The sequence below is a fragment of the Rattus norvegicus genome, chromosome 4 (genome assembly GCF_036323735.1).
Source record: "Rattus norvegicus strain BN/NHsdMcwi chromosome 4, GRCr8, whole genome shotgun sequence".
Taxonomy (NCBI): domain Eukaryota; kingdom Metazoa; phylum Chordata; class Mammalia; order Rodentia; family Muridae; genus Rattus; species Rattus norvegicus.
Window position 1 is genome coordinate 92,099,923 of NC_086022.1, and position 22,416 is coordinate 92,122,338.

Genomic DNA, 22,416 nt, shown 5'->3' on the forward strand with positions numbered 1-22,416 from the left:
TGGAGCACTGTCATTAAAATGAATGGGCATGGGGATGGTGGTTGTTTACATGCTCGGTCCTAAGGAAATGGTCCTCTCTCCTGCCAAGGTTTGGAGTCTTTTCCATCTAAATTGTAGAGATGCAGCCAGAATTGTGTCATGTTCCCTCAGTGCTTTGCCAGCGTGTGCGCCAAATAGTTGCTATTGTGACTGTGCACTAGCAGTGAACATTTATTGTCAGATCCCAATCATGGGATGCATGGGAGCTGTGCTAGTTTTTGAAACAGCGGGCTCCATTGCCTGCAATCACTGTGTGCAAACAGCCCACATTTCCATCAGTGCAACGCTTACCCATAAGCCAGCTCCCTTCCCCAGGCAGAGAAAGATGAGTGCCAAACACTTTTCCCCCATAGAACTGTCCTGTAAGGTGGAGCCAAGGCTGCTCTCTCAAGTGCTGAAGATGTCTTCATCCCAATGCTTCTTCCCTTCACTGATCTCCTTTCTCTTCCATCAATTTTCCTGATACTAGTTCCTAGGAAAATAGCTTCATGGAAATTCTCATATTAGCTAAAAGCAGATATTAAAAGTGACTGATAAAATCATTTATGTGATCTTAATGTCAAATAAGTAAGAGTTATTGTCTTTTGCTTATTCACTTTATTTTTGTTCTCATTTGTATATATGTTGTGTGTGAATGAACTGTGTAGGCACCATCCACACTATGCATATGGAGGTCAGAGGACAATTTCCAACTCTTTAGAATTGCGTAGCAAGCACCTTTACTCACTGAGTCATTTTGCTGTCCCAGTTTTTTACTTGCTCTTCAAATTAAATTTAAAAGTGAATAATTACATTTGTAGTACTATAAATACTTTATATGTATATATGAATGTTTCTAAGTATATATAAATACATCACACACACAGTTATATGCACGCTTAAAACATTCTGTTTTACTTTGTTACTCATTGATAAAAGTATCTTTGTTGACTGGCATAGATTCTCCTTTAAGCTGAAATATTCTTAAAGAAGAACACCAGTCTACGCCTATATATCAAACTGCTATTTTTCCTCTCAACTGGCAAGTTTAATAAGAAGAAAAATGAGCTTAACCACTACACCTGACATTTATTTTCTCTGTGTCACAGCCATTTCCTTTGATACCAACCTACAAGTGTGGCTTTCATCTGTCTGGCGCAAAAAAGAAAGTATAAGGTTGTGAATATGTTTTTAGTTATTTTGCAGGTATATCCTTTGACTAATCAATAACTTCAAACTTTACTCTGAAGGCCAATTATTTGGCTACTTAATTTTTGACATATTATTGAAGACTTAACTGCTAGGTAGAGGTTAATGTGGATAGGCTATGTACCAAAGAGCAGTCACATAGCATTAGCCATACAAGTATAAGTAAAATGAACTTGTATGTACACTTTTTATATTAAATGAGCTACATTTTAAACAAAACTATGCAACAATCTGTTAATCATCAGGTTTACAAGATGGGGAATGAATCAAACTGCAGAATTTCTTTTGTGATCTGTTTCAAAAGCATACTTATGTTATTACTTACCACACCAGTACTAAAGTTGTAAAGATGTTTCCTATATCCTTTTTAAATTCTTTCCTGCTATGTCAAGTGGCCATTTCTGAAATTATATACATACAAATAACATTAAACAGATTGTGCAAGTTTTACTAACATATATACATATATTTCTCTATGCGTGTATATGTGTGTGTATATAAAATAATAACAAAGAGAAATTTGGGTTAGAATTGCTTGCTGGTTTTCAAGAGGATTTAGGATTGGGGCCATTAACATGGTATACTGTCCCATGTGATGAACCATGAATCTGCCAGAAGAACCTGGCAGATTATTTGGTTATTACTCTAGTCTAGCTTGCACTCTGTAACTTTTTGTCTGGTGGAATATGGGAGATACAAGCTTATGTGAGTTCAATGAACAAATCTGATGAGTTACATCTGAGAAACACATAAAGAAACACCTATTCATGTCTGCTTCTGCCTACTTTAACCTCACTCAGCAAATCATTTGCCCAGTGGTTAATGAGGAAAAAAGTACACCATAACAGAACAGGAGAGCGCTAAGGAGGATTTTAAAATGTCTTCTCAATGCTTCCTGCACCCATTCTCCATCTCAAACCATGGCTCTGAATTGCTCACACAATTTAAACAAATTTCTTGTTTTTTAGATTCTTTATTTTCTACCCTGTGGTACCTTCAAGTCCATTTTTTAGAAGAGATTAGTAGCACCCTATTCAAATTTCATGTCTTTCCAAGTAGCTGAATTTTTAGGGGACATATTTGTATCAAATTTACATGTAGTATCATTATAAAAATTAAAATAGTGGCTTATAATTATTGTATAACTTGACTTCTTCTTTGATACCATTTTCATCTTGTGATATATATATATATGTATATATATATTTATATTTTCTACCTTGTATATATTATAGATTTGACAATTTTTGTGTAAGGTACATTTTCCATTTACAATAAAAGTAGGTGTTACAAAATCTGACCTTATAAATATTTCCTTGAAAAGGTATTTCATGAAGTGATAAGATGACAAACACCAGCTCAAAGACCTTTGAGAAAATTAATGTTGACAAGCAGTATTAAAACAATTACATATAAAAACATTAATAAGGCTTCAGAAGTCAAATCCATTTTACACTTTGTTACTACAAATAATGTTTTTACATATTGCTTGTTTTATGTACTAAATAATTCCCACTCTTTTTTATGGAATAAATAAACTTAACTCCTGTGTTGCTAGAATGAAAGTCAGTCCTTGTGAGTTCGGAGTACACAGTCTGACACTGAGTCACAGAGCTAGGTCTCGTTTTCAGAGTAAGTAACACAGTGAGCAAAGATGGACTGTTTTTCCACAGTGCACATATCTGCATGGAAGCACAAATGTGAGTGTATTGTCCTAGAAATACAGAGGAAGCCCATGCAAATACTAAATGGTAGGTCACTTTGCTGATTATATGTCTACATAGCATTCTAATTAACTCTGTAATCCCCTTTCTCTTTCTCTACACCTTTTTTTTATTTCGTCTTTCTCACCCTTCTTTATTTTTGTCTGTGTTTTGTTTTTATGTTCTACCATTCTTTTACTCCTACTTTCTCACAATTTTGCTTCCCCTTTCCTTGTGTCCTCCATTGTCAAGCAGCAGTTGTCCTAGCTCCCAGACTAATGCTAATGTTAGCTAATTCTGTCTATCAGTCTCTAAATGCTCTCCATGTGCTGGACGCTGAGTGTTGCTTTATATCAGATGAATAATTATACTTGGGAGTGCTTGCGATTGAATGGCAAGTTCAATTCAATTTGTGTGTGGTTTGATTAAAATTATGCTGTGACCGCTTCAAAATTAAACGAAAAGTAATAGACTACTGAATTTAGATTGATGGCAATAGAGTAGAAAGCTCTAGGGTTGTGTGCATCACATTTATTAGAGTGCCCAGCCCCTTTCTTTACCAATTCTCTCTAGGCTGATTTAAAAAAGGCAGCAAAGCCACACTGCTTCAGTAGTATTGAAAAACAAATAACGTTACATTTTAATTGTCTACAACTTTAAAAAGTTAGCAACTCTTTAACATATTGTTTGCTTCCCCCTTGTATAAAACATGCAAAAATTTTGTACTTCATGATAAAATTAATAGATGCTATTATATGCAGCAATGGTACAAGACAATTATAATTTTTTTCAAGAAAATTTATTAAGTACTACTGCCAAATCTAAAGTTGCCTCCTGGTAGGCACATATCATCATTATTGTAATATTTTGGTGATTGGCTTTTGAAAAAATATCCTGAAGTTTTGCATTTAAACTACGTAAAATGTCTAAAAATAGGAGTCTACCACAATGTTTTCCTTGATTGTGGCTTTAGAAGTGACTATAAACATGGAGTTGGTGAGATGGATTATCAAGTAGAGGCACTTAACTCCAAGTCTGAGTTTGATTCCTGGAATTCTTATGTTAGAAGCAGAGAAGGACTCCTGTAGGTTGATTGTCCTGACAGGAAGATTCGGAGATCTTCATTAGGAATTGTTGAAGTAACTTTCACTGGTAGAGAGACTGAAAAAATGGAGACTGTTAAGAGATGACAAGTTCTGTTCAGAGTACACTGAGGTGGCGATGCATGAAGGATACTGACATGCCTGCTCTGCAGCTTGGCAGAGATGATAAATGTTAGTTTAAAAAGGTGGATGCTGTCCAAGTTTGCTTTATGTTGCTGTGATAAACACCATGACCAAAAACAACTTCAGGAGAAAAGGGTTTATTTGGCTTAAATTTTCAGATCACAATGCATCACTGAAGGAAGTCAAAGCAGGAGCCCAAAGGAGAAAATGAAGCAGAAAACAATGGGGGATGTTGCTTACTGTCTTGTCCCCAGGCTCACTTTTGGCTACCACTTTTCAGATAGCCCAAGACCATCAACCTAGGGATGGAACCACTCTTAGTGGTCTGGATCTTCCTACATCCATTGATAATCAAAAACTGTCCTGTAGATAATAATCTGAAAGATCAGTGGGCTCGAGACAATCCTTAAACTGTGGTTTCCTCTTTACAGTTACAACAATGTCACCACCAAATATGAGCCCTTACAGACAGCTTTATAAATGAAAAGAACGTTAATGAGACATGATTATCTTTCAAGATTTTGACTTGCTTCATCAAAGATTTTATTTTGCTCTTAGAAATAAATTTGGGGGGGGGTGTGGGATAAAAGAAAAAGAAATAAATTTTGTTTTAAAGTCTCTGTCAAGCATAGAATTCATAGATGGGTGCTAGGAATTGGACTCAAGTCACCTTCAAGATCTGTAATGCTATTAATCATGGTCCTATCCCTCTAGGCCATGAGTATTTTAATTAATAGTTGTGAAGGGAAATAGTCAATAGACAAATAAGAGAAGGAATGTCAGTGTACAGAATTTGGCAATGAGTTTCCTCCATTATTAATAGCCATATGTGACTTTGAAATAATATAGTACATTTAATACTTCAACCAATTTATAAATACAAATTTGATGCAGGGATCATTGATGTAAAACAGTGTTTCTTCATTTCTAGTGATATTGTGTTTACTAATGTCTTACAATTTAGTGATAAACAGATGCACAATGAAGATTTTAGGAGACTCCTTGATTATTTCTTTTCTAAAATGAAATTATTTTTAAAAGTCTGTGAGAGAGTATATATGCAAGTGCCAATGCCCACAGAAGGCAAATAAGGATGTGAGATCATCTGGTACTAAAGATACAGAAGATGGGAACAGTCTGACATGGCTTCTATCAACTAAACAGGGTTCTCATCAATGCTTAGCCAGATCCAGATACCCTATTTGATTATCTTTATTCCTATAATTTAGCATAAGAAATATTTCCAAGAGAAAAATGGGCATTAAAATGTTCAACATGGCTTGAAAATTAATGTGATTTTCCTCAGAATTCAAAAAGAATGCAATCTTAAAAAGCACAGTATTCTATATCTGTAACTTTTATTTTTTAAATCTTATTTATTAATGATGGCTTTGAAATGTTTTAGCTTTTCTTATAGCCCACCACCCACCAGAGATAGTGGAAAAAGAAAGGCTATGGGGGACGTGGATCTCTTTAGAAAGGATCTTTGGAGTAATTCTCATCTGTGTTTTCTGGAAATTGACAGTTCAGTTCATAGGTCAGCAGGGACAGCTTGATCGCCTCACAAACACTTTACAGATATACCAGTAGTCGAGTTTGGTAGAGTTTGGATGGTAAACACAAATCAGCAGCAGTGGCACTCACTACATAACAAAGACAGCCAGGGCTCACTGTCAGAGTGAGTCTGTAGGAGGGAGCAGCAGGAACAGCAGCTGTGGCTCTCTGTGTAGGACAGATAAGCGAAGTGTTGTACAGCTAGCTTCATAAGCAAACCTAGCCCTGCCTCCATCATTGTCCATCAAGTTCTAGTTATACCTTCCAAACATCACATGTCCTCCACGAGTCTTGCCTTACCACGAGTCTTTCCTCAACATGTGTGACTGTCTCAACCGACATCACCCCATCAATCAGCCTGAGACCACAAAAGCAACAAAAACTGTAACACAAACAAAAGATTTTTGGTGTGTTTCTCTATATAGAGTCCCAATGACTAGAGCTCAATTATAGAATATAAGACAGACTAATACATATATGTCATTAACAACAAAAAAGAATCTCATGTGTCTCTTTATGTATTGTTTTAGTAAAACATCCTTTCTCCTGTGTCTGTTTTAGCAAAACATTCCTTCACATGTCTGTCTTAGACTTTTCCTATATCCACTTAAGAAAACCACTCTTTTATGAGTTTGTTCCAACAAAAAAAGGCATAAAATGCTTAAAGACAAACCTCAAACTGTGTCTTAAGCATGAAATAAGGTTGAGCTTGAAAATGATTACCGGTGATTCTCCTACTTTTAGTTCTTGTATGTCTTTATTTTCTTAGAAATCATTTTCCTATTTGACTGAGTATTTTTGAGTTTCAAAGCTAATTTGATCTCCCATATTTTAAAAGGAATTTTTTTCAAAGTCAACTGAGATAATTCATCAAACCAAAAGCAAGGTACCTCAAATCAGAGATTCAGATGATGCTCACTTAGCCCTTGGATATGTGTCATCTCCTTCTGTCCTCTTGACAAACACAACTCAGTTGTTACTCCAGTATATTTAGACATGACTTTTACCTTCATACTTTCATCCTTGAATATTTTTCCCCAAGCAACCCAAGCACTAACTCATTCGTGTTATCCTCTCCATTTAAATTGCCAAAATATCCATCCTTTGGTTCTGACTGCTGGTATATAGGTAATATATGGCAATAACCTTGCCATACTTGGCTCTCTGACAATGTTATCCTGGTCAGTTAGCTGCAAGATCACCAGTATAGTGATGCATGGTCTCCAGTATGTTGTGTTGCCAAGCAGTGCTTCTTAGCACGTTAGATGTATTAAAAGATGTGAAACTTGAATACTTTCAAATTACAATAAATTTATTGGGCTACAATATGTATATAGAGTAGCACATTCATAAAAAACAAAGCAATGTCACAGTAAACAAAATAAAAAATTATTATATTTTTAATTTCACAAGGAAGTAATGAACATGTATTTTACCTGCATAGGTAAATATATTACCATTACTGGTAGATGAAGTATCAGAATATTTGATTATCATTGAAAATTATATGGTCACTGATCTCGTTTTAAATATCTCTGCTCACTGTTTAAGAGATTAATGAACAAGTATGTAACATCTAATATGTAATTCCTCTGCTGGTAATATATATTTTTAAATGAAAATATTAAAGTTGGTCTTCATATGATTAATACATACATTGATATGTTCAATTGTGTATTTTATTTTTTCTGAGTATGCTGGATGAAAAAAAATAACTGAGAAAAATAGTGCCTTAGAATCTCCTGGATTTTTCATGACATTTAGATTTGTATTGGACAGTTTGTCTGCTGAGGTTTGATTCATGACATCCACTTTTGCTGGTTGATTGTCAAGTATAAGGCTGTGCTGACTCAACAAAGGTTCAGTGATCTTATCTCCCTTATGCTCATGTCTGCAGAATGCTGTCATCAGCTTATCTCTGCCAGGGAATGGCTGCCTTGAAGTACTTTGTGTACCTCACAATGTATTATAAGAAATTTTATATACATTGGCATAGAGTCAATACCACACAATGAAATGTTCACTATACTTCAAGTGAATCTCCTCCAAAACAGTAGGGTTAGTGGTGAAGTTGGCACAGTGTTATGTACTGATCTTCCTCAATAAAAATATTAAGCAAGAAACAGCTTCGGAACTCTGCCATATTTTTGGATTGTCAGTGCAGGAAGGTCTCTGTAGTGATTCATGGTTTTGCATGTTGTCAAGGTTGAATTACAGAGTTATGAACTGTTGTCTTGTATGAAGTGTCCTATATCTCCCGGGTATTCAAAATAACTGTATTCATACTTAATTCTTTCAGATTCATTCATTGTTCATGTGCATTTCAGGGAGAACAAAAGCCCTTCTGGGGCCCTTGAATTTAGAACTCTATGTAAAGTAGAAGATTCAGAGAAAGAGAACTAAAATTTCACACATTACCATTCCAGACAAAGACTAAAGCCCAGCCATGCTAGCTTCTAGTACTTTTTCTCTCTGACAAAAACTGGTTCTGTAGAGTTGCTGCCACAAAGGGAGCCTGCAGACTTCTCCCAGGCAGAGATGCTGTCAGCTAGTGTATGGGCCACGGAGAAAACTCTTGCAGAAATCTCATGCTAACAGGAAGCAAAGCAGATTTCTTTATCCCATGTCAAGCACAAATTCATAGGTGAAAAACATTACAGGGAGGGAAATGTTCATGAACATTACTCGCAGAAGTTATTTGATATAGATAAAGGGCTATAAAATTGGACTGTGATCCTGACAAAAAGAGATGTGTGTTCAGACAAGGATACTGACAGTGAGGCAGTGTTTAGGACTTGCTATGTCAAAACATTCTTCTGGGCCCTATTGACTACTGACACATTCACATTCACTGTTCTTCCCCAATTCCCATCATCAGTTTCATTATGCCTTTAGTTTCTCACAATGTAACCAAGAGTGCAACTGGAGCATATAACCATCTCTCTAAATAAAGTAAATTTTAGTCGTTACATAAGGAGAAATATAATTTACTTGCATCAGTGATTCCTCAGGGACGAGTGTGATTCATGCCTGCCTATTCTGTGATATCTTCATCTTTGTTTTACCTCTCTCTCTCTCTCTCTCTCTCTCTCTCTCTCTCTCTCTCTCTCTCTCTCTCTGTTTTTTCCTGGGGTACTTATACAGCCTGATAATACTGGACCAAACACTGAGTTCATTTTCTATTTCTCACCTGTCCCTTCTTAAATTTATGTACCATGCTAATACCAGATAATTTAGGGGACTCTCATTTCCACAGCATTAATGCTTCAGTAAAAAACAGGTCTGTGTATGTCAGATTCACCAGTTGATCTCCAGTGCCACTCAAACATCATCTCCTGTCACTCATTTCCTGCTTCTTTATTGAAAGAAAGACTGAAGAGTGAAAAAGCATCCAGACTCTGTGACTGTGTCACTCTACAAATGCATACATCCTTGTGTAAGGGGTTAACATGCTATGGCAAAAGTCAGGTTAATTATAGGAAAAGACTAAGAGAAATGTTAAAAATTGAAATGAAAAACAATGTTAAAAGAGATTAAGAAATAGAACTAACTATAGACAGGACTCTTTATCTTTGACAAAGGATTTTCCATAGACCAGTGGAGTTTCTCAGATTATTTTATAATGCTGCAGTCAAATCTAGCAAATGGAGTATTAATATGATGTGTCCAGTGTACTTATGGAGAACATGTGTGAAGTCGTTATCACAGGGAGAACATGTAAGGCAAAGAACACAATACCAACAATTGTTACTTTCTAGGCCAGATTGTGCAAGAGAGTTATAAGATGAACTATAAGAGTTGATATTAGTAATAATTCAAATCTATTTCATAAAACATGATTCCCAAGGTAGCATGATTTTAAACCATAACAATTATTCACAGCAATTTTTGGTACATGTCCTTTAAAAGCCAGTGTACATTGTAACTTAACTGACATCCCAGTCTGAATTAGCCACTTTACAAGAGCTTGCTTGTCACAAAAGACTAGCGGTGATCATTGGAATCTTCAATTCCTAGATTTTTCTTAACCAGCTAAAGCTTTATTCATTTGCTTACTTACCTAATTTTGCTTTTTCTTTTATTCATTTCTTTAATTTTTACCTTGCTTTCTTTTGAATTTGTCTTGTTTTCTATTGTTGCATGTGTGTGTGTGTGTGTGTGTGTGTGTGTGTGTGTGTGTGTGTGTGTGTGTAAATCCAACCTCTATCTGTATTTCAGAACTATTTTCAGGACTGAGTGTTTGGTCTTACAGAGTTTTTAGTGGATGACAAATAGGATTGTTGCATGACACTATCCTGGGAAGACAGGAACAAACTCCTACTGACCCTAGATATGTAACAAATGACATATACTCCCTAAGTCCAATTTGGGGACCCAATCAGTTTTATTTGTGTTATTTACAGGAGTCTAGGTGAGGGGTTACTTACAGAAGTAGGCATGACTTAAAAAGAAAAAAAAAACTATTGCATCCCCAAAGCCAACCCAGAGTGCATGGTAACTCACAAAAGCTGAAGCCTTGACTGCGCTGCACCAGCTCAGGCAGCCCAGCAGATTTGACAGTCCCTTCCAGAGGGTTCAGCTGACCTGAACTTCTCCCAACTATTTGGGCTCTTCTCTGGTACCTTCAACCAACTTGTCTTGAAGATTATAGCTCATATGTGCTTGGGGAGGGAGAGACCTGGTGATTCTGACTAGGTACTTTCTGAAACCATTGAGTCATTTACTTCCTGAGTCTAATAAGCTTCCTTTCAGGTTGAAAAAAATTTTAACCTCCCCTTAGTACACCATGTTTTTTACCTTGTTTTAACATTTGTGTCTTACATAGTTTCTTGACAGGATGAACAGTTTTTAACTTGGAGGAAATTGCTACACAACAGAGATCTAGTTAGACTTTTACATTGCTAACATGTTTTCACAGAGAAGCTGGAGAGGAATGTGCGTGAAAACAGGAAGCAGTTAGGAGGATGCATTAGCTTTCTGGGGTTGATGTAAGAAGGTGCCAGGAGCAGATTTAACACACAGCTTCTTCTCTGCAGACCAGAAGTCTGAGTTAACATGTACAGGACCACATCCTTCCAAAGCTCTGCGAAAAGGAGTCTTCCTGGCTGTTAATTGCTGGCAATAGGAAAAGCTGTTTTGCTTGTTCTAGAAGGAAAGATAGATAGGGGAAACTAGGTATTTTCTTCATAGAGGCCTTATTGTGACCCCTGTCTGTCTTTATGTGGTCTTCTTGACAGCTTTTCTGTGAGAGTGTCACAATGCCTTTCTTCTTTTAAGGATACCAAGCACATTAAGTTAATGGCTTCCTAATACAAAGTCTCATTTTGCATGACTGTAGCTTCCAACATGGTCGTGAAAAGTAATGTCATATGCAGAGGTTCCCGGTGGGCAAACCATGTGAGGAAATAAAACAAATAAAGGACAGAGGCTATGGAAATAAGAGGTGGTATTCTGAATGTAGCTAATATCTCTTTATGTTTAAATTTCAGGAGTGGATAAGGACATTGGAAATACAAATGAAACAGATGTGCAACAAATGTGCAAGGGGTTGAGACAAATTCAACAACTTTGGATCTTACAGTAATGGTGTCAGAACTAAGGAAAGGGAGCAACCTTGATTAATATCATCCTACAAAACAAAATGCTATGCTTTTTTCTCATTTAGACCATTATATGACTTCATGTAGGTTACAAGAATTCACAATCATTTCAATCTCTAACCACACTCACTCCTGACTTACAGATCAAGGTACTGCCGAAAGGAAGTGAACTGAATTCTTAAAGATAGATATGTTTCCAGCTTGTGTGATATCAAATAGACAGTCTGTTCACAATTTTCAAATGCTCTGCACCACGGGTTTAGCTGTACATCTGGTAAAAATCAATTATGAACCAGTCTCATTATGGAATCTCGGAAGTTTCTTAGTTCAGGTTTCATGAGAGCCAATGAAAAGACATTTCTTCAGATGTTTATTGATATGACAGTACCTCTGTCTTTATAGTTTTAACCCCTTTCCTAAAACATAAAACAAAATCACGCCTGTTCCTGCCTCTTTCTACCCCTGTTCAATCTCTACACTTCTTTTCCAGTTAGTCAAAGCATGAACTGAAACATCTCAGCTGCAAACAAGTCCGAATCCCAGCCCAGCATCATGGATTGGAGCTCACAGAATGAAATGCTAATTTTTGGAGTCATAATCCATGCCTTTTAAAAACAAATGAATCAATGGTGCTCTATCCTAGTTGGCCACTACACTTTTCTCATGATTTGAAAAACCATGCTTGAATTACAAACTTTTAAATTTTATTTAAGGTTTGCTTTACTCTTTTCTCACATATTTACATCCTACTGAAGCTTTCCCTCCATTCCTCTCCTACCCGTCTCTGTCTGCCCACCCCACCATCACTCCTCCATTTCTCTTCAGAAAAAGGTAGGCCTCTCAAGGGTATCAGGGAAGTATGTCCCATCAAGTTGCAGTAAGATAAGGCACTTCTCTTAGTGTAACCCGGTAGGAGGAAAAGGGTCCCTAAAAAGGGTTCCCACTGTTAGTAGTCCTACAAGAGGACCAAGCTACACAACTGTGACATAGAATATACATGGCCTAGGTCAGACCCATGCATGCTTTCTGATTGTTGGTTAAGGCTTAGTGAGACTCTAGGAACCCAGGTTAGTTGATCCTCTGGGTTTTCTTGTGGTGTCTTAGAACCCCTGACTGCAGCAATTCCTCTACCCCTCTCTTCTGCAGAATCCCCCAACCTCTACCTAATGTTTAACTGTGGGTCTCTGCATGTTTCCTTAGTTGCTAGGTATAGCCTCTCTGATTATGATTGAGCTAGAAAGAATCATGTTATCGACCTCTCTCTCTCTCTCTCTCTCTCTCTCTCTCTCTCTCCCTCCCTCCCTCTTCCTCTCTCCCTCTCTCTCTTCCTCCCCCCCTCTCTCCCTCTCTCTCTCTTCTTCCCTTCCCTCCCCCCTTTCCTTCCTTCCTTCCTTTTCTATTTCCTCTTATTTTGCCTGTCCTGTTTTGTTCTATTCTAGGTATCCAAGGGCTTCTGGCCTTCCAGGCATGGGCTCCCTCTGCTTCATGGGTCTCAAGCTGGACCAGTCACTGGTTGGCCACAATCCCAATTTCTGTGCCACCTTTATCCCAGCATATCTTGTCGGCAGGACAAATTATAGCTCAAAGGTTTTGTGACACGATTGGTGCCCCAAACCCTTCACTGGAAGTCTTGTCCAGTTACAGAGATGACCGGTTCAGGCTCTGTAATCCCATTGCTAGGAATCTCAGCTACAGTCGTCCTCTGAATTCCTGATTTCTAGCTCATCTCTGAGATGCTTCCAATTCCAATTGCTTCTCCCAGTACTCTTCCTCCATCCTCCAACTACCTGATCCCTCCTGCTCCTGTCCTCACCCCACCCTCCCCATCCAGCTTTGATATCCATTTTATTTCTCCTATCCAGGGAGATACATGTACAACACACACACACACACACACACACACACACACACACACACACACACACACATCCCTCTTATTATTTAGCCCCTCGGGGTCTATGGAATGCAACATGCTTATACTTTACTGCTAATATTCACTTATAAGTAAATCCATACCACGTTTGTCTTTCTGAGATTGGGTTACCTTACTCCATTAAGTTACACCACAGCATTTTGTTCAGGAAGTTAACAATACAGAGAGGGCCACCCTTAGGTATATATTGAATTCTAGTATAACCTAGTATACTGGATTCTCCCCTTTAGAGCCTGAGTCCATGTGTACCTAATTAATACATAAGCGCTATAATCTTCCGGCCTCCATTATGTACTCCTTTTTCATTGAATCCTCAGATCTGATTCAAACAGATGCTAAACTGCAGTGGTCCCATTGTTGATAGGGTATAGCATAAGGAAAGACTCACTTGACCTTTATTTCTACCTTCTTTAGCCTCACAGAATCCTCATCACATAGGCAGAAGCACATGAGAGACAGAAGATACTTATACCTAAGTCAAAGGGCAATGTAGATTTGTGGAGTCATCGAAAGATGTAGCTAATACCAATAATTTTTTAAATTCTAGTGCTCAGTGTTGATGGTTGTAAAAGGGTTCACCTTACTTTTCTGTAACTTTTTTCACTGCAAAAAGTAAAGGATGGTAAAGTACTGAACAGGACTCTCTGGTGTATATCACAGAAACAAAAGTGGGGCACCATTGTCTGCAAAAACAAAGGAAAACAGTGCTAGCACACAGAATAGATTTTCCTACATCTTTCCTCAGTAAGTGAGTAGCACAGTGGTTTAAGTAGCCTGGGAAAGGGAAAGTAGAAAGCATAGACAGCCCATTGCTCACAGTTAAAGGTAATGTTAACCATTAGGTACCAGGTAGACAGTCATACTTCAAAGGCAAAGACACCTTGTAGTTCCAGAGCTTCTAGAATCTGCTGATATATGCTGACCCACAGTCGGTGACAATAGTCCTCTTCCGAGGCATATGTACCAGGTCCCATTCTTTCTGCTCTTACTATATTCTGTTCACCCCAGATTACCAGTTTCACTCGGTCATTGTGATCATTGCAGGTCATCCCTAGAGTGTGCTTCTGTATCCTGGAAAGCAGCATGCCCAGGTTTGAACATCAAGGACACTGCTCTTTTATGACCATATTTCACTGAAAAGTTAGCCTGTCTCCTTGGAAGTTCCAAGAAAAAATTAAGTTTCATTTGAACAAGTTTCTTTCTTTGGCAGCTGTTCTCGTTCTTCTAACTCTGCTGACTTTCTTACTGATACACGCTCATTAAACTGGAGTAAAAATAATCGATGTGAGCTGTGTAGTTTTGATTTTGCCTCCCTGGATTTTGGCAATATTAAGCAAGTCCAGTGATTTTCTCTTTGGGTTTTGCTTTTGTATTATGTAAATTATTATTGTTATTGACATCAAAATCCATCATAAGATGATGTTCAAATTCCTTTGACCCACTTAATTCATTGACTAATCTTGATCCACCACACTGTGTCGATTTTCTTATAATAAATTACATTGCTTTTCCATTTTAAGTTACCTTTTATTCTCCTTTCAATTTAATTATTAGCAGTACTTCGTATCCGTCATTATAACCTCTAGATCTATGTTAGGTTCATACTTTTTTAAGGCAGACTTCACGTTATTTTAATTTTTTTAGAAATCAGTCTTCCTAGTTTAAACCTATTCTTTCCAAATACCCTTTTATAAACCAGGAATAACAAAAGTGGTTTCTTTGATCTTCAAACTCAAGGTACATGGAACAGTGCGCTGTGCCTATCAGATGTTTCTCCCAAAACAGCCCACCGTAATTATTGCTCTAAAACTTCCTAGTGTGATACAATGCTGTTTGTCTGTGTTAACTTTTGTTGTGCAATATAGGCCTTATTCAAATGGTCATAGTTTACTTCAGTGTCTTGAAACATTTTGTTTTCTTGGAACTGGGTAACAAAATTCTTGTATATATTTAACCCTAATTTCCAAACGATTCCCACACATATTTCAGCCTACTGCTAGTTGAAGTGAGTGAAAGTGAGGCACACTGACACAAATATCTCAGCACCTGGGAGGTAGAAGCAGAATTCAACATCATCCTTGGCTTGCAAGGAGTAAGTTTGAGAAGTTTGAGGCCTGCACGGAATGGGTGTGTGTGTCAACTTGACACAAGGTAGAGTCATCAGAGGGAAAAGAGCCTCAGTTGAAGAAATGCTTCCATGAGATCCAGATGTAAGGAATTTTCTGAGTTAGTGATCAATAGAGGAGGGCCTACCCTGGGCTGTTGGTCTTGGGTTCTGTAAGAATGTAGGCTGAGGAAGTCAGGGGAAATAAGCCAATAAGAAGCAGTCTCCCTTCATGGTCCCTGCTTCAGCTTCTTCCTCCAGGTTTCAGTCCTGCTTGAATTCCTGTCCTGACACTCAGCACTTAAGTTTTAGAAATATTTAAAATTTTTGTTTTGCATGTTTGCAATGTGTTTCTGGTGCCTGCCAAGACCAGAAGAAGGCATGGAATCTTCTGGAACTCAACTAGAGTTGCAGCTGATTGTGAACCACTGGGAATCAAAGCCTAGTCCTCTGAAAAAAAAGTGTCCATAACTGCTAAAGCTGTCTCTCAAGTACCCTGTGTTTAGTATATTTTGAGTTGCCTTTTACATAGGGAGAAACAGGTCTAGTTTCATGTTTTAAAATTTCATGTGCTGTAATTACTACATAAATAAAAAGAAAAAAATACATTCAAAGTTGCCATACCCCCAGGCATTGAATAGACATATGTAATGTATGAAATTTATATATAAAAATATAAAAGTAAAAATCAGACTTGTGTCTATTAAATTTCTTTTTAAATTTATCTTTTGAGAATGTCATACAGGAATATGTATCTTTATATTACTTTCACCCTCCCTCCCACAACTGTTTTGTACCCCTGTAGTCCTGCTCAGATTCACGATGTCCTTCACTTTATTTGTTATATGTTACACATGCACACACCCAAAATCATTCGCACACATACACACACACACAATCATACACAAACACATATACAATCATACACACACATACACAGTCATACTCACACATACACACAAATTCTAGTTTGAAGTGATTTATTGTTGTTCATAGTTGTAATATTTTTAGGTTGAGTCACAGGATTGGAGTTATCCTAAATAAGACCAATTTTCTCTCTCTGAGAACCACTAGTAGTTAGTAGTTCTTCATTTATTAATGGAACAAGTCAACTGCTGGTGCCATCAAGCAGGTATAATGTAGGCAACCATATTCATTCATTTCTGGGGATCAGTTTTCTATAATAAAATGAAACACTATCTCCCAGCAGATATCCTACTCCTGTTGCTTTTACAAACCTCCACACTCTACTGTAATGTTCTCTGAGCCTTCAGGATAAAAGTTGTGTTGTATTCATATCAAATGCAATAAGATTCTACTGAGTCAGTTGCTTTCTATATTTTGACCAGTCGTGAGTTTCTGTAATGGTCTCCATCTGCTGCAACATAAAGCTTTTTAAAATGAGGGCTGTGGCTTACTTATCTCCTGCTACAAGTTAACTATTTAGAATGGAGTAAGAAATCGTAACTGTTTAGAAAATAGCAGTAGTGGGTTCTCCTCTGGGTGTCTATGAATGGCTTGTGGTAGGGTTGACATTACTAGGCATGAACTCCCTTATATTGAACAGTCCTTAGGTCCAGTGAGACAAATGTTAATTACCTCTAAGATGTGCCTATCACAAATGTACTGTTGGAGAAATCTCGTCACACTAGCCATTGCTGTAGGGCACAGGCTTTATAGCTATGGCGCACTAATGTTTGCTCACCCTTAGTAGCAGGCATGTCACTTTCAGGTAATATGACAGCTAAGCCTCAGGGATGAGGGCAGTTCCAGTCTGGTTCCTGTAAGTCCGCGTCATGCATGGCATCTCCAGCAACAGAGTCTCTCCTTAAAGTTCTGAGAAACAACAAAGGTCAATGGCGCACCTGTTTACCTTGAGAGATCTTTTGGATTCCCTCAAACCGACAAATTTCCAGGATGTTTGCAAGCCTGGCAAGTTTTTATCAGTCTATGGCTCTAAAGAAAAAAATTATTACCTTTAGTGGCATAAGTTCATTTAAACATACACGTACACACATATATTATATATAAACACATTTCATATATACATGCATTTTACAAATAAGTATAAATTTAAAAAACACGATCTTTTAAAAATTTAATAGCCCTTCTATATACCAATTGCTAGCACAATGAAAAAGAGATCATAGAATTACTACTGCTCACAATACCCTAAAGAAATAAATACAGAGGCAAATGCTAGCATCCAACCATTGAACTGAGAATGAAATACCCATTGGAGGAGTTAGAGAAAGGATTGAAGGATCTGAAGGGGTTTGAAACTCTATAACAAATAACAATATCAACCAGCCAGAGCTCCCAGGAACTAAACCACTACCCAAAGACTACATATGGACAGACCTATGACTCCAGCAGTATATGTAGCAGAGGATGGCCTTGTTGGGCACCAGTGGGAAGAGAAGACCTTGGTCCTGCCAAGACTGAACCTCCCCAGTGTAGGGGAATGTCAGGGCAGGGAGGGGGAAAGGGGGAAGAGAGTGGTTGGGAGGGGGATGGGATACGGGGCTTATGGACAGGAAACTAGAAAAGGGAATAACATTTAAAAAGTAAATAAAAAATCCAATAAAAATAAATAAATAAGTACAACTAACACATAACATTAACTAAGGAGGTTACCAGGAAAATTACAAATCTTGGAAGACAAAGATTGAGAGCAACAATAAAAAATGTAAAATGTAAAGCCCTCCATGCCTATGGGTTGATATAGGCATCCTGATTTACTTGCACCACTTGTTGAAGATGCTGCCTTTTCTCTACTGTGCATTTTATGCATCATTGCCAAATATCACATGGCTGTAATTAAGTGTACTCTTGTTTGGCTCTTCTATTTTGTTCTACTCATCTACTTGCCTCTCTGTGTGTCAGAACCATGGTGTTTTTATTACTTTAGATTTTCATGTTTAGCTTGAAATCTGGTACAGTAATCCCTCCAGCACTATTTTGCTTAGGACTGCTGAAGATACCTACAGAGTTTTGGTAAATGTGCGTGTGCATTTTTGTGGGATATTTTAGGACTTCTTTTTACTGATTTTGTGAAAAATGTTGTGTATTTTGATTGATTCGGGCTTGAATTGAAATTGTAAATTGTGCCTTTGATAGGATGTTCTATGAGTTTTGCTAACCCATAAGAGGTCTTTCCATCTCCCTATCTCTTCCCAAGTTACTGTCTTCAGTTTTATGGTTTACATTGTACAGTTTCCATTGCTAACTACATAGGTTGATTTCTCCAGTTTTTCATTTTCTTTGTTTTGAGAACAGAGGTGTTCAATGATCTTTTTCCTAGTGTGTTTGTTATGGATATATAGAGAGAGACTATTGTTTTTTAAACAATTGTGCTTTTAATGTTTTTGGATTTCTTTATCTTATGGGTATGAATGTTTTGCATGCATGCATGTGCTTTTGTGTGTGTGTGTGTGTGTGTGTGTGTGTGACTGTCTGTGTCTGTGTGTCTGTGTATCTGTATGTCTGTTTATATTGTTCGTTCTGGATGCCTTCAATGGTCAGAAGAGGGTCTTGGGTTCTTGATACTTGAGTTATGGATAATTTTAAACTACATTGTGAGGACTGGAAATTAACTTAGGACTGGGAGTATAGGGATGATGTTGGCATGGGAAAGAATCATTTTATGTGGATAACATGTATTGTGGAGAAAGAATCTATTTAAGGCCATTTAGTTGCTCATACACGCTTACTCACATATGTACACACACACACGTACAAACATGTGTAGCGTGTAATTTTATCCCACTAGGTGCTAGCAAAGGTGGTCTTGCCCATCCCCCATGGCTAGCTCTAAGCAGCTGTCTTGGCCCCTCTTACTAAGTTGACCAAAACTGTTTTTCCTGGATAGCTTTCTGCTCAGATCCTCAGGCCATCCCCATGACAGATTTTCCGAACACCAAAACAATACTCCAGTCTCACTCAGCTCCCTCTAGCCCATGAAAGGAAAACACAAGAGACATATGTATATCAGCCAGATTTATATTGGTAAATCTCTAACCCCAATATTCCCATGCAAAGAACACACAACTCAGTTAATTATGAGATGCGCATGTAGATTAGACAGACACCCCACTATACTGCCCAGCTATGACATTCCTAGCTACTTGTGGCTCCTCCAGGCCATGTGGGTCTGATCCATCTTCTAGCTCTTTTGCCTCCATCTTCTCTCCCCATCCCCCATCCATTCTCTCTCTTCTCCCTTCTTTTCTCCCTTCCCTTAAAACTTCCAACTCTGCCCCACTGCCCAGTCCCAATAGTAGATTCTAGCCTTTATTTGATCAAGTAAGATTTCACCTGAAATCTCCTGAGTACATGACCTACTACTTGTTGGGGCACCCTCTTGAGAGAGCAGAAAATACAAACAGCAATCCTCAACACCTAGGCCTGTGTCTTGAGTATGACTTTTAGAAATAAATAATTTCAGAATATTTTGCTGTGATTAGCTATCATGGCTCTTAAATGAATTTTATACTTTCTCTAAATTAGACTTTTATGTGTGTGCTTTTCAACATTGCCCCTCCCCCTCAGAATTGTGTTGTAAGTCACCCTTAACCTTATCTTTCACTTCTGACTCCTACTGTAAAATGCATGATGATCATATTTGTGGTAGCAGGTATTCTGTGGAATTGTAGTTCTACAGCAAATACATTACCAAATATGAGGTGAACTTACATTCCTTCCACAGAAAGTATAACTTAGTAAAGGTTGAAAAAAGAATATAGACAAGTGGACCTGAAGAATAGTTTGTTACCACCCTACCATTACTGGCTGTACAGTGACTACAGAAATTATATATTTAGTATGTTTCTTGGATATATGACAGAGAAAAAAACATTTCTTTATAGCTTTTCATAGTTGAAATATCTTTATGCACAAGAACAATAAGGTTGAAGACAGAGAAAGGTTTAAAATTTCAGTTCTACTGACTGTGTTGTGTGATCTTTATCTCAGTGTTTATTTCATGTAATAAAATGACAATATCTTTAAAAGGACCATTACATGGATAAATTGGACATGTTACTTGCTCCAGTGCCTGACATCTAGCCTATATTGAGTTATTTGCATCTGCTCTAAGTAGTGATAATTACAACGATAACAATTACAGTAGCAAAGAAAATGTAAATTTAGTTTAAAATTCTCTGTAAGTTCAAAAGCTGCATTTCTTTGGTTTATATGCATCTATTTATTATGGCGACAGTTAGTTTTCCCTGTATTAACCTTGTCATGTTATCTCTAATTTGCAACTTATTCACTCAGAGAGTTGGATAGGGAAAAACAAAACAAAACAAAACCAAACAAACTTGTACCAAGTAGAATTATAACATAGCACTCATTACCAACATACATTTTGTAACTGAATCATCACAAATATGTCATTATACATTTTCATCTCATTTTGACACTCTACAAAATCTACCATATTTCTGTAACTTATGCACACGTATGATTTATTAATTTTAAATTAAAATAATCTAACCCATGTGTTTTAATTAAGAAATATTTATTTGTTCACTGCTTGGAAAGGAAAAGCTAAAGTCAATTATATAATTATGTTTACAGATTTATTTGTAAAAGTTATCTGTGAGAAATTCAATCTACTTAACGTTCCAGTATCCCCTAAAGGGAGTAGAGAAATTGTCTTTGGTTACCCTGAGGGATTAGGGAGGTAACACAAAGCACAGGTGGCTAAGACTTTTGCATTTGCTTATCCTCAGATGCCCCTCTCTTTCTTACTTTCCTCTCAGTTCTTTTTATACATAATATAGGCCTCCCGCAAGTTAAAATCAGTGTGCTGATTTATCTCAAATATGTTTCTGGCCCACAGTCATAGAATAGAATTTTTGAAGGATACTGACTTTGGAATTGGGCAGGGGTTTGTGCTTTCAGGATTGGCATTCATTGGCTTCATTCTCCACTGTTTCATCTTCCCTCAGTTTCCCTTACCTTTTAAAACTTGTAGCCATTTAGGCCCATCATTGTAGTAAGCTCTCTGACCTTTGAGCTTTGTGAATGCTATTGCCCAAGGAAATCTCCCTGTCACACTCACTTCCATTCTGAGTTGGCTCCCAAAGAACTCACCTTCCTGTCCGTAGCTGAGGTGTCAGTAGAGTCTTCATCCTAACCGACAAATGTGCCAATCTTGTACAGTTACGAAACACACTCCTACAACTACATTCAAATGCCTGAGACTATGTGGAACTTTCCTCATCCAAAAACACCGGTCACTCTTAGACTAGAAGAAAAGATGGCAAAGTGGGGGCTTGTGATTTGGAAACTAAGCTGTAAATACACTAATTCCAAAAACCAAAACCAAAACCAAACCAAAACAACGACAAAACCCACCATATTTGAGTGTAGATGCCCATACAGTGGTTGAATTGGGAATTAAGTTGTTGTCAGTCGAAACTATTAACATAGAAGCACATAGCTCACTATCATTGTGATTTTTTTCTACTTTGCAGGAAAAGGTCCAGCATTTACAGAAGGCGTTTGCTTCACGAGTAGATAAATCCACGCAGACTGAACTTCTAGGATGTGATGTAAGTACACATCCTATATGAAACCAGTTATCTTCTTTATTGGTTCGCAGACTTCCACAGCTTGTGTACTCTGCTGTGATGTCCTGCACTGCCCGAATTAATTCATTACTTATTCACAAATAATTCCCAAACATCTTGGAGAGCTTAAAAAGATAATTCCAGGCACCAATGGCAGACTAAACTCCTCTTATTTTTAAGCCAACCTCTCCAACATGTTCTCCTGAGCTGGTAAATTTTAAGGCACATGCCTTCTGCATGGAAACATGCAGAAGAATCCTAGGATAATTTGTTTTAAAGAAAATGTTAATTTATTCATTAGCAATTTAATAAAGTTTTTATGTTTGCAATAACCTAAGGCCAAGCATTATTTTTACATGCAGGCATGTGAAACAAACAAACAAAAAAATCTGTCTAATTTCACAATAATATTCCAGCTCTTGGGCTTTGGTGTAGGCAATGCAACTAATTTAATTAAAAGTTAGTAATTTTATTAATGTAAAATACTT

The 22,416-nt window shown here is 37.4% G+C and overlaps 1 protein-coding gene across 5 annotated transcripts in view; it reads left to right on the forward strand.

Annotated features, from left to right (window-relative positions):
• Ccser1 (coiled-coil serine-rich protein 1) overlaps nt 1-22,416 on the forward strand; it is a 1,236,544-nt gene that overhangs the window by 616,027 nt on the left and 598,101 nt on the right. For all 5 annotated transcript variants that reach the window (XM_039108140.2, XM_017592802.3, XM_017592805.3 and 2 more), the window contains exon 9: nt 21,833-21,910. In XM_039108140.2, the coding sequence (XP_038964068.1) occupies nt 21,833-21,910 (78 nt within the window). The remainder of the gene's footprint in view (nt 1-21,832; nt 21,911-22,416) is intronic.